Here is a 12980-nt window from a genome sequence, read left to right as displayed (position 1 = left end):
TCTAGGGGTGATGCCGTCGGTGGCGCTCTTCCCCCATTACTTCTACCCCCGGATCGATAATGCGAATGCGATGTCGTTGGGGTGGTGTTCCGCGCCCCTAACCGGATGAAATCTGAGTTCATCGTCCGGTTGGAGAAGAAGATCGAGAAGGAGTGGCGCGGGGACTGGTGCTGGGTCAGCATAGAAGACCCCGATGAGTTCATCCTCCCGCCCACCGAATTGCCGCAAACCCACTCCAGCTGGCGGGACCGGTACCATCACGACGCCAATCTCCTCCCCATCGTGGAGAAGATCAAGGATCTGCGGCTGGCGGGGCTCACCGACGTGGACGTGGCACGTACCTTCATCGCCAGGCGCATCGCGCCGCTCTAACTGCGTTCCCGGCCCGCATTGATGTACACAGGTGCCAAGGACAGGACACGCCTCCGCCGCGAAGGCGTGGACTTGGAATCCCTCCAGGTGTGAGTGAGGGGGATCTCCGGCGAAAACCTCCCCGCAACGGGGTTCCCGCCTGGGGACATCTCCCTCCACGCCGGCGTTGCGGGGCTCAACAACATTGTCGCTGCCTTCCCGCCCTGCAACGAGTGGGGATTGATGGATGATACCCCCACTCAGACCCCGCGCGCTCCCTTGCTGGCACCTCGCAGGAAGCAGGTGCTTGAGGGGAGTGGGGGTGAGTCGGAGATCAGCTGGCCCTCCCTCCAACCTCTGGATGACGAGGCGGGCCAGCCTGCGGCGTCCCAGGAAGTCGAGCCTGTGGACGACGACCGCCCGCGGCCCTGCGGCGGTTGCCTCAGCAGCAGCTGTCGGGGCCGCGGCGTCATCTACACCGGGGGCAGCCCCCGACACCACGGCAGCTTCGTCGTCAGTTCCCGCGGCGCCCCGGGCCGCGCCAACCCCACAGGCACCCACGGCCCTGCCCGCCCGAGGGGTCTTCTGGGGCTTCGCGCTCCGGCGTAATCCCCCGAGCGCTGATTCGCCGGTGAGCGCCAGCAAGAGGGGGAGGGACGACTCCCCGCCCGCCGCGCCGAAAAAGAAGGCGCGCGTGGACGCCGGCAGCGCTGCTGACCCCGGCGTCACTGGGGCCCGTAGCGTCGCCACCGCACCCGCCGGCGGCCCAACTCCAACAGAGGTGGTGCCGGCAACAGGTATGGCTTCACCCTATCTCTTTTGCTGCATTTTCAATTGTCAGTTAATCATACAACCGTACCTTCTCTTTCAGCAGGTGGCACTTCGCCCGCGGCAAGCCTCTCGGAAGCTCCCGTCGGAACGGATGAGGTGGGGGAAGCTCCCCCTGCAACTCCAACGGCCTTGCAAGGTAACCACCCTGATCCCCTTCCTCTCGCTTCCGGCTACTCTTACACTCGTCAATCTTCCCACTTCTTGTTGCTGCAGGCCCAAACGCACCCGCACCGGGAGCGGGTGCTACCATGGTTGACCTCGACTCTGATGTCGAGATCACGGGGGCGGCAGAGGAGCCGGCAGTGGCTCCCACACCAAGCCCTGCCGGGCCGGCCACGGTGGCAGCGGTGACCGCCGCCGCCACGGGGGCGACACCCGGCGACCAGTAGTCGCGGACGCAGCTGGCGCGGATTCGGCTGCCGGGTGCACGATGGCTTCTTCGGTCCCGGAGTCCCCGGGCGCGGGTGAAGGGGAGGTTGCCGAGGAAGGGCGATAGGACGCCTCGAAACAAGCTGACGACCCCCCGCACAGCTCTACCATGGCGGCGGGAGCTTCGTTGTCATCGGCGGCCTCCCTCAACACCGACCTCGGCACCCTTGCCGGGGTGGCTTGGAATCTCATCACCTGGGATCCGAGCGTCTTCGAGCGAGGACACCGGTTCCTGGACGCCGTCAAAGACCAGCAACTGGCCTTCGTCACCTCCTTCAACGAGGTGAGGGAGCACCACGCCATCGCCAAGAGCCAACTTGGCGAGGTGAGGGAAGCCGTGGAGAAAGAGCGGCAAGAGCTCTCCCGGCTGTGCGAGGAGACGCGCCATGCCAGAGAGGAGGCGCGTCTTGCCCGGGAAGCTCTGGAGGACGCCGAGGAACCGGTCATCCTAGAGGCTGAGCTCTACCGGCGACTGGAGGCTCAGCACGTCGAGCTTCAGGGGGTGCTGGACTCACTGGCGGCGACCCTCGAGGAAACCAAGAAGGAGCACGCCGGGGTGCTCGCGGCAGCCCAGGCCCGGCTTGATGAGAAGAGCGGATTGATCGCCAACTACCGCGGCGAGATCCAGGGCCTGAGTGTCAAGCTGGAGGTGCAAGTCAAGGCCACCGAGAGCGCGGTGGAGGCAGCAGCCCGTCATGAGATCCAGCTCGGCTCTGCCAAGGACAAGTCGGCCAAGCTTGAGAACGAGCTGGCCACTGTCCGGGAGGAGCTTGACAAGGCCGGCAACGATATCGCGGTCAAGACCACGGAGCTTGCGGCGCTGGAGAGCAACCTCCGCAAGGCCAAAAAGGCCGCGCATGACGCTCGGCTCCACCATGGCACGCTGATCGGGCAGCGGAAGCTGGAGACCGAGAAGCTACTCAAGATCGCCGAGGCGTTGCGCGACTTGCTGCCCCGGTTCGAGTTGCAGGCCGCGGCGGTGGACGGCACGGACGTCTCAACGTTCATCCCCTTCTTCTCCAACCTGGTGGGGAAGCTGGGGGCGCTCGACATCTGGATCACCCAGTACGGCACCAACGAGGTTGCCAACTGCGTCCGGGAGGTTGCCGGGACGATCCTCCCGAGGATACACCTCCGGGACCCGGAGTTCCCTTTCGAGTCCCTGCTGGACGCCTGGTCGGACAGCGAGGACGAGCCCACGCACACCCAAGCAGTGCGCGGGTTCGTCGACAAGGTGGTCGAGCGGATGCAGCGGAAGACGTACCCCGAGCCGTCCCCGGAGCTTCCGACGGAAGACGCCCGCCTCCTGCCGGTCCCTGCTGCTTTCCTGTTTATCTTCTTTCGTTCTTGTCCTGCAAGTGTAGCGCGTTGCGCTGTTTGAACAATTACACTTTGATTAGTCCACATAATCATTCCGTACTTAGTTAATCAAGCTCTTTAATTTTCTTAGTTCCTGTTCCTTGTTCCTGGGGCTGCCTCGCGGGGCGGCTCCCTTAGCCTTTGCGTGTCGTGCCTTGTGTTGCCGGTGACTCGCGCGCCTCACCCTTGACCAGACCAGGAACCCGGGACGGACCCGTAGTGCCGACCTGGGGTCAAGCGGTAGCGGCGAGCCACTCCACTTGCGGGGTAACTACTCCAAGCCATCCCCTCCCGGGACGGACCCGGGAGCCGCACGGGGAGCGCACTCCCCCCACAAGCGTCCTCCTAACACTCCGGCCACGCGCAAGTTCTGGGGCCACACTTGTCGAAGCAGCGTTTAATTACGTTCAGTTCTTAAAGAGTTTCTCGTTCAGGTTCAAGCACTTAGCTTTTCGTTCAGTCTTACGCTCGAAGCGTTCACCGGAGGTGTACTCCAGGTTCGCCGCCCTTGCAAACACCTGATAGAGGGATGCGACGGGGATGCCACGGCGGGATCGCCGCCGGCATCAAGTGCTGACGATGATGCTACCGCCGCGTCGCCGCGGCAACCCTCGCCCTTGGAAGAGCCTGTTCCGAGGGATGCGGCAGGGACGTCGTGGCTTCCTCGCCAACCCCGCGAAATGCGGGCGGCAAGGATGCCACGACGTCCCCGCAGCAGCCCTCGCTGCCCGGGAGCAAAACTGCCCGAGGGCCGCAGCAGGGACGCGGTGATGGGCCAGAACGAACGGCGGACGCCGGCACCGGCGCCATCACAGTGTCCTCGCGACGACCCCCGCCTATAGAGGCGCCCTCGAGAGGGATGCGGCAGGGATACCATGGTGGTGCACCCGTCGGCGCTGAGCGCCGATGGCATGCACCACCATCGTGTCTCCGCAGCAACCCCTGCTCCTTGCGGAGATACCCTTTGAAGGGATGCGTCAGGAGCACTGTGGCCGTGCACCCGTCGGCACCGAGCGCTGATGGAATGCACCACCACAGTTCTTCCGTGGCAGCCCTTGCCCCGGAGTCGTTCACCAGAGGAGGCGCGGCAAGGACACGGCAGCACTGCACCCGCCGGCGCTGAACGCGGATGGCATGCACTACCACCGTGTCTCTGAGGCGGCAAGGGCGCGACGGCCGTGCACCCGTCGGCACCGAGCGCTGATGGGATGCACCGCCATCACGCCTCTGCGGCTCCGCTCCCTCCCTTTTCCTGGTTGCGCTCTGAGCCCCGGGCAAAAAAATTTCGAAATTCACGAAAGTACAGAGTAGTATGGATAATAACCATAATCTCCTACTTCCCAGGCCCCGGGCACGGAAGGGTTGATGCCAAACTTGGATGTGAGCAATTCATTTCCCAGACGCAGCAGCTGCGTGGTGCATGTTGCGGGAAGCCCGGCAACTGCGTGTCCCGTGATGCACGTTGCGGGAAGCCCGGCAACTGCATCCCTGTGTCGGAGAGATCCGGCAACAGGTTTACGTTTTCGAGGCTCCAACAGCTCCCTGCTCACAACCAAGTATGGAAAGACACTTCCGTGCACCCAAGGCAGGAGACAGAAGGAGAAGAATCATGCAAATAAACAAGGTAACCTTAAAGTTGAGGCAAAAGCACTTATCTTTATTCACAATAACTAGTGGTTTACACACGGGGGCTGCCCGGCTACACTAGTTCGAGAGGTATGCATCGGCAGCATCACCTGAGGGTCGGGCTCCGCCGCTTCACGAGTAGAACTTGCGCAGGTGCTCAATATTCCAACTATTTTGCACCCGCAAGCCATCTTCGGTTTCCAGCCAGACAGCCCTCAGTCTGGTCACCTGCACTACCCGGAAGGGGCCCTCCCATTTCGGAGTCAACTTGTTCCCGGCCTTCGTTCCTTGTATCCGGCGCAGGACAAGGTCTCCGTTCTCGAGCTCCCGGGGACGAACTCGCCTGTCGTGATAACGACGGAGTCCCTGCTGGTAGCACGCCGCGTGCACAGCAGCCCGGCATCGAAGCTGTTCGATGAAGTTTAGATCGTCAACCCTTTGGTCGTGTTGGCTGGTATTGACATACGCGCGTACTCGGGGAGATCCGTGCTTGAGCTTGAGGAGCAGCACCGCTTCTGCCACGTAGACAAGGGCGAAAGGGGTTTCGCCCGTTGCCCGACTAGGTGTGGTCCTGATTGACCACAGCACGGGCTGGAGTTCTTCAACCTAGTCTTTCCCGTGACCTTTGAGCTTGTCGAAGGTTCTCGTCTGGAGCCCCCGAAGGACTTCTGCGTTAGCTCGCCGCCTGCCCGTTACTCCTCGGGTGAGCAACGGACGCGAAGTGCAACTTGGTGCCCATGCCCTCGCAGTAGGCCTGGAACACCGCGCTCGTGAATTGCGTGCCATTGTCCGTGATGATGCCGTTAGGCACACCAAACCGGCACACAATGTTCTTGAAAAACTTAATGGCCGCCTGGGCGGTCACCTTCCACACTGGTTCCACTTCCACCCACTTGAAGAACTTGTCGATGGCCACGAACAAATATTCGTAGCCGCCGACTGCCCTCGGCAACTTGCCAACGATGTCCAGCCCCCAGACCGCGAACGGCCACGAGGCCGGGATGACATGCAAGGCCTGCGCCGGCTGGTTGCTTTTCTTCGAGCGGAACTGGCACGCTTCGCACGTCTTCACCAGCTGCTCCACGTCGGGCAAGGCCGTGGGCCAGTTAAAACCGTGCCGAAACGCCTTGCCGGCCAGCGCCCGAGAGGCCACATGGTGAGAGCATGTACCTCGATGTATCTCTTCCAACAGCGCGCGCCCTTCGCCTTGCGGCACGCAGATGAGTTTGACCCCATTTGCACGCCTGCGGTAGACGTTCCCGTCCACCCCGGCGTACATTTTGGCTTGTCGGGCCATTCGTTCTGCGGCGACGTCGTCTTCCGGGAGGGCCCCCTCCTTCAGGTAGCGGGCGATTTCCGTCGCCCAGGGAGGGGTCTCCCTGCCAACGCATGCCGCTATATCAGCGGCATGGACCCCTGCTATTGCAGGGTTTCCTTCGGTTGCCGGAGGGGCTTCCCCGGCAACCGGCTTGGGGGCGACTGAAGGTGCCGTTTGCTTGTGGCAGAACACCCCCGCCGGGGGTTTCCGGCATTCTGCTGCCATCTTGGACAGCTCATCAGCCGCGAAGTTGTCCTTCCGCTTGACGTGCTCGAACCGCAAACCCTTGAACTTGCGTTCCAGCTTGCGGACTTCCTCCACATACGGTGCCATCTGTGGGTAGTCATAGTCCTTGTTAACCTGGTGGATCACGAGCTGGGAGTCTCCGCGAACGACCAGGCGCTTGATGTCGAGGGCGATTGCCGCCCGCAGCCCGGCGAGCAAGCAGAACCCCCAGAAGGAGCTTCTGCACTTGCGGGTACCTCGTTCGGGCGTCGCGCAACACCGTACTGACGAAGTACACCGGGTGTTGTACTAGCCGCTTGCGCGGTGCTGGGGTTGCCGGCTCGGGGGTGGTCCCTGGGCCCAAGGCGGTTGCTAGGGGCCACGCAGCCTCGGTCCCGAGAACGTCTTCCTCCCTCTCGGCAACCAGCACCGAGCTGACCACCTGGTCAGGCGCTGCTAGGTAGAGTAGCAGCGGCTCGCCCCGCTTGGGGGCGACGAGGACGGGCGGCGACTTCAGGTACTGCTTGAGTTCCCGGAACGCCGCTTCGGCCTCGGGGGTCCAATCAACCGGACCCTTCTTCTTCATTACCTTGAAGAAAGGCAAGGCGTGTTCGCCCAGCATTGAGATGAAGCGGCCCAACGTGGCAACGCAACCGTTGAGGCGTTGGACATCTTTCACCTTGCGGGGATCCTCCATCTTCTCGATAGCCTCTATCTTCTGCGGGTTGGCTTGTATCCCCCTGTGAGAAACCAAGAAACCCAGAAGCTGGCCCGAGTCCACACCAAAGGTGCACTTCTCAGGGTTCAGCTTGAGCTTGATTCTGCGGAGGTTGTCAAAACTCTTCTGCAGGTCATCAATCAGTGAGTCCCCACGCTTCGACTTGATGACGATGTCGTCCATGTAGGCCTCCACATTTCGGCCTAGCTGGGGTCCCAAACACTCGTGCAGCGCACGTTGGAATGTTGAGCCCGCGTTCTTCAACCCGAAAGGCATGCACGTGTAACAGTAACAGCCAACCGGGGTGATGAACGCTGTTTTCTCCTCGTCTTCGACTGCCATCTTGATTTGATCGTAGCCGGAAAAAGCATCCAAAAAGCTCAGCAGATTGCAACCAACAGTGGAATCGACTATTTGATCAATGCGGGGTACAGGGAAAGGATCCTTGGGACACGCACGGTTCAAATCGGTAAAATCTACACACATGCGAAGCTTATTCCCCGCCTTGGGTATTGCTACAGAGTTAGCTAATCAGGTGGGGTACAGAACTTCCCTGATTGCCTCAACAGCCCTGAGCTTGTCCACTTCTTGCTTGATGAAATCCTTCCGGTCCTGCGCCTGCCAGCGGGTCTTCTGCTTGACAGGGCGGGCGTCTGGGCGCACCGCGAGTCGATGCTCGATCACCTCCCTGGGGACTCCGGGAAGATCCGACGGCTCCCAAGCGAACACGTCGGCGTTCTCCCAGAGGAAGGTGATGAGGGCGCTTTCCTATTCGGCAGTAAGGTTCGCACCAACGGTGACGGTGCGTTCCTTGTTGCCGGCTTGGAGGGGCAGCTTCTTCACCTTGGTGGCCTCCTCCCGGAGCTGCTGGCCCTTGCCGGGGCACGAGCTCGAGCCTGCACTTCCCCCGGCAAGCTCTTGCGGGGCAGTGCGGGCCTTCTTCGTTGCAGGGCCGTCGCCCGGCGAGCCTTCGTCTCCGACAACATCTTCGATGCCGGTGTCGGCTGCGGCGGTGGCCCTGATGACCTCGCCGACGCACCAGCGCGTCCTTGAGGTCGCACCTGATGGAAAGGACGCCGTACATGGACGGCATCTTCATTACGCCGTAGGCGCAATGCGTAGCCGCCATGAACTTGATCAGCGCTGGGGCCAGCCGCGCGAGCAGGCATGGTGCTACCCGCACTCGCCAGCGAGTCGAGTCACGGGCCAAGGACACGTAGCATCAGCTGCGCCATGAGCATACCGCGTCGCAAGAAACGCCCGGGGGATCGCACCCTGCACACCCGGATGCGTCAGGGGGTAGAGCGGAAAGCAACTGCTCGGGAAACCGGCTGCCTCCCGCGCGAACCCTGGCAGAAGCCATCATCGCCGCGTGGGTCATGGTGTGGTACGAACCGCAACACGGCACGCCGGCGCACGAGACGTGGGGCGAAGAGTTGGATGCGCTCCTCGCGCTCGGCAGCGCGAGCCCTGTCGCGTCCCCGAGGAGGGCTCTCCCTGCCCGCGCTGGCCTGGCCGCGTCCCCCCTGGGGTTCGTCCCTGCCGGCGCCGCCGCCGGCAGGTCTCGGCCCCGCTCTGGGGTCGTTTGGGCAATCTCAGGAGAGATGCCCGATGTCGCTGCAGTTGAAGCAGGCGCCAGCAACGCGGCGCTCCTCGTGGCGCTGCTCACGCCGCTGCTTGATACCCTATAGGATGTGGCAGTCCTGCATGTCGTGGGTGGAGTTGGCGTGGATGGGGCAGCGGGGCGCGTCGCCCTGCTAGCCGCCAGACCCGCCACCGGGCGAGGCCTACTTGGCAGGCCTCGCAGCTGGAGCCCCCGACTCTGCAGCGAGGACTTGCTTCCCACTGTGCTTGTGGGAACCCTTCTTCTGCGAAGCCCCCTCAGGATTTGCGGCAGCCTTGGCTGCGAGTTCGGGCGCTAAGCGCCCTTCCTCGGCCAAGGCGCCCTTGTGCGCCAGGGCGTACAGGTCTTGTGTCGTCCGGATCCGATGTGTGCTCAGCTTCTCGCGCATCTTGGGGTCGCGGACGTTGATGACGAAAGTGTTGATGATGGCGGCTGCCTCCGCCTCTGGGATGGAGTAGGAAAGGTTGGAGAAGCGGTTGACGAAGCTCCACAACGTCTCTCCCGGCTGCTGCACGATGGTGTGCGGTTCCGCCATGGTTCCCGGGCGCTTGTAGCCGCCCTGGAACGCGCTCACAAACTGCTCGCGCAGATCCGCCCACGTGGCAATGGACCCGGCGGGCAGGTTTGAGCAGCCAGGTTCTCGCTGATCCCTTCAGGACCATCGGGAACTAGTTGGCCCTGACCTTGTCGTCGGCGCCGATGGCATGCATCCCCAACGTGTAGGTCAGAAGGAAATCCTTGGGATTCACGGTCCCATCGTACGTGCCGAGCGCTGGCGCTCGGAACTTGCGGGGCCATGTCACCTGGCGCAGCTCGCGTGTGAACGCGGTGCAGCAGTCCTCGAGGCCCATGTGAGCATCTTCTTGCTCCTGCGGGTGTTGGCGCTCTACCTCGCGCCGGCGCCGGCATTCTAAGCGCTCGCGTAGATCTTCTTGCTGGCGGGCATTCAAGATGCCGCGGGCGTCACCCCGTGTGACCGTGGGTGACGAGTCCGAGGACCCCTCCGGGCCCCCGTCTTCCTGGCCTCCCTGCGGGGGAGGGTTCTCCCCTTGACGAGAGGCGCGGGGAGCGCCTCCATGCCCTGGGTTCTGTCCGTGGCCGGAGCCTGACGGGACGCCCTCACCTTGCGGCGGTTGGGCAGCGAGCGCGAGGAGCGCATCCAACTCTTCACCCCACATCTCGTGCGCCGGCGTGCCCTGTTCCGGTTCATACCGCACCATGACCCGCGCGGCAATGATGGCTTCCGCCAAGGTTCGCGCGAGAGGCAGCTGGTTTCCCGAGCGGCTGCTTTCCGCTCTACCCCCGGACGCATCCGGGTGTGCGGGGTGCGATCCCCCGGGTCTTGCTCGCGACGCGGTATGCTCATGGCGCAGCTGACGCTGCGTGCCCTCGGCCCGCGACTCGACTCGCTGGCCAGTGCGGGTAGCACCATGCCCGCTCGCGCGGCAGGCCCCAGCGCTAGGGGCCGCCGGTCCCCTCAGCCGGTTGTCGGCTGACGGCCGAGGAGGCGGGGGAGGCAGCTGTGACTGCTGCACTCGTGAGGGCTCAGCGTTCTCCTGAGCCCCCGACACGGGTCACGCGTCGTGCGACCGCATGTGCGCCGCTGGGGCCTCACGCGGGTCAATCCGAGGGTCACCAGCCCGCTTGGGGGGCATGGTGGCCAGCTCTGTTGGCGGAGAAGACGAGGCCCACGTCGATGCAGACACTGCCGCCGGCGGTCACCGGCGAGCTCTCCTCTCGCGCCCCCTACCTTGGCACGCCAGATGTCGTTGCACGGGGCTCCGACACCGGGGGCATGCTGGCACACCCCCTTTTAGGTTCGGCGGGGGCGTCGGGAATCGCTCCGTCGATCGCCGGCGTGGCCGATGGCGTACGTAACCTGCAAAGAGGTGCACCCAGGGTGCATGAAAGCTAGGAACACATGCACGCGCGTTTTTACCTAGGTTCGGGCCACCCGGAGGTGTAAAACCCTACGTCCTGCTTGTCTGAGCTTGTATTATCGCAAAACCAAGTGTTTACAGGTTGCCGGGTGAGTTCCCGGGTACTCTCCCCCTTTGGCTAAGTACTCCTTACTATTCTCGGCTAATGCTAGATGCCAACTGCGGGCTAATCGAACCCTTTTGACCGTTGGCGGGGTCCTCCTTTTATAGACAAGGGGATACCACAGGTGCCACGATGCATGGATTACAAGTGGCGAGCAGGGAGATAGGGCAACTCCCCCTCGGTGCGCTGGTGGGCATGCATGAACGCCAACTCCGCTGCTAGGGGTCTAAAAGCTCTACAGGTAGGATTGGACAGCCACTGTTTACCTGACTAGACGGGTAACATCCCTCCTGTCGGCTCATTTAATGCGTCGTGCGCCTCACTCCTTGCCCTGGCGGAACTGCGCACTGGGTGCCTGACGCGCGCCCACGTGGCGCCGCTGCTCTGCTTGCTCGGCCCCGCCCTCATGACGGGAGCCTGCGCCCGGGAACCTCTCCTCCCGGCAAGTGACTTCCCGGGAGGCAGCCATGCGGGAATATTCCCCGAAGCCCCGCTAGCCCTTCTGGGCTGGTGGCTTGCCGGGCAGCCCATTAGCTGCCGCCCGGGATGAGGTCCTCCCGGGAACTCAGTGGTGCGACCCACGCGTCGCGCAGCGGTGGTACCCCGGGTGCCACTGGTGCGACAATAACATTCATCACCCATGGCCGAGTACCCGTCATCATAACGGTCTTGCCAGCGATTTTCATCTCGATACAGGGGGTTGCGCCCGACACCTTGCTGACCTGCAACAGTATTGGGTGCCGGACCCTGAGGTAGGTGTCCATGACCAGCCGAGTGACGCTCTTGCTGATCTCGGCGATTGTTGCCAAGACGCAGGCCACTCTGGCTTTCTTCGACTCTCCTAACCACTTGCTTCTCGGCCGGAACTGGGTCATAATACTCTAGGCGCTTATCTCGGCCTGAGTTGACACTCTTGTTCCGTTTGCCACCAGGCGAGGATGCTTGTTTGTCAGCCCGGCCATCGGCGCTCGCTGCCGAGTGAATGACTTGAGACACGCAGGGCTTGCCGTGCAACCTCATGTACGCCTCATTTTGCTCGTTGGCTGTGTGGAGCAATTCCTTCACGTGCAGCTGCTGCAGCCGGAGTGCCTCTCCCGTGAGATTCGGCAACTCTTCGACCGCAGCCTCGGCGGCCCTGAGATTCTTGGCAGGGGTGTAATATTTCGGCCTCAGCGCCGAGGCAAAACTTGCCGACACTGCGGGCACCCCTCTACCATCTCTGGCTATCTCGGCATTCAAGTTCCTTCCACGGTTACGCACCTCCCCAACTTGGCTAGGCTAGTCAATGCGGTAGAATTGAGACCATGGGCTTTGTTATACTCATGGAGTGAAATATCAAGTTCTTGCCGAGCGCGAGCCACATCGACAGCCTCCTTCAGCAGCTTTTGGCGCTCCAACTCCAACTCCGCCTGCAGTTAGGCCAGGTTAGCGTTTGACGCCACCGGCGCAGTCAGCCATTCGTTGGAGGCCTGGAGCTGAGTCGGCTTTGGCGGCAGAGCCGATGTGCCGGCTTGAGCAGCGACGTTATCCAGCTTCTCCAGGGGGAACTTCGCCATTCTGTCGGATTTGCTTGGGACTGCGCCTCTCTCTGCGGTGCCCTTGCCAGCATCGACGCCATGAGCCGTCACCATAACCTCCACACGGTCAGCGGGGCAGTCGACATGCCGGCCGCGAACCGTGCAGACAGCGGGGGATCTTTGGCCACCACCACCCGCTCTGGGTACCTGCAGGGACTATCAGTAGCAACGTAAACCTCATGCATGCCGAAGTTGATGAAGCGGCCCGCGCAAGGAAGCGGTGCGTTGTTGAACCAGCCCACGTTGTTGTCGGTGAAGCCCAGAGAGCTGAATCTCTGGACCAAACCGGAGACCACGCGCTCTCCGGTGACGAGGAAGCTTCCCGTCCGGATGAAAACTCCAGCCAGCACCGCTGCTGGCCCCACGGTGGGCACCAACTGTCGTGGTGGTGTCACGGCAGATACCATGGGATGGCTTATCTTGGGGACGATGGATGAGGGAGGACGTGAAGGGAAACACGCACGAATACACAAGCACACACAGATTTACCCAGGTTCGGAGCCCTCTTGCCGAGGTAAGACTCCTACTCCTGTTTCGTTGTATTAGCCGAGATAACAAGCTCTACAATGACGCTCCTTGAGCTGTATTCTTGAGGAAGAAGAAGAAGAAGGGGAAAACCCTAGATGCCTAAGCCTTCGATCCCTCTCCTGGGAGGGGTAGTGCTCTATTTATGGACCGCCCATGTCACACAACATGCGGGCTGGAGCCTAACATTATCTTCTTTGGGCCCCGCCAGGCACGCGCCTTGGTTCCCTCCAGGTGGCGCCGCAGGGGACAAGACAACTTTACTTTTTCTGGCGCTCTGCAACAAGTACAACAGTCATCTGCCGGCTTCCGTCAGCGATTCTCTTTCGGTGCTTCTCTGCGCAGTTGCCTGGC

At 62.4% G+C, this 12980-nt stretch overlaps 1 protein-coding gene across 1 annotated transcript; it reads left to right on the top strand.

The window, feature by feature from the left end:
- The first annotated feature begins 712 nt into the window (after nucleotides 1–712).
- On the top strand, nucleotides 713–3492 carry LOC106866680 (uncharacterized protein D806_0078-like). Its single transcript, XM_024454540.1, has 3 exons — nucleotides 713–1148; nucleotides 2268–2676; nucleotides 3405–3492. The coding sequence occupies exons 1-3, from the start codon at nucleotides 713–715 to the stop codon at nucleotides 3490–3492; spliced, it is 933 nt and encodes a 310-aa protein (XP_024310308.1).
- Nucleotides 3493–12980: the final 9488 nt, after the last annotated feature.

This window comes from Brachypodium distachyon, chromosome 4, assembly GCF_000005505.3.
Source record: "Brachypodium distachyon strain Bd21 chromosome 4, Brachypodium_distachyon_v3.0, whole genome shotgun sequence".
Lineage (NCBI taxonomy): Eukaryota > Viridiplantae > Streptophyta > Magnoliopsida > Poales > Poaceae > Brachypodium > Brachypodium distachyon.
Note: the sequence above shows the minus strand (reverse complement) of the source record. Positions and strands in the feature narration are given on the sequence as shown.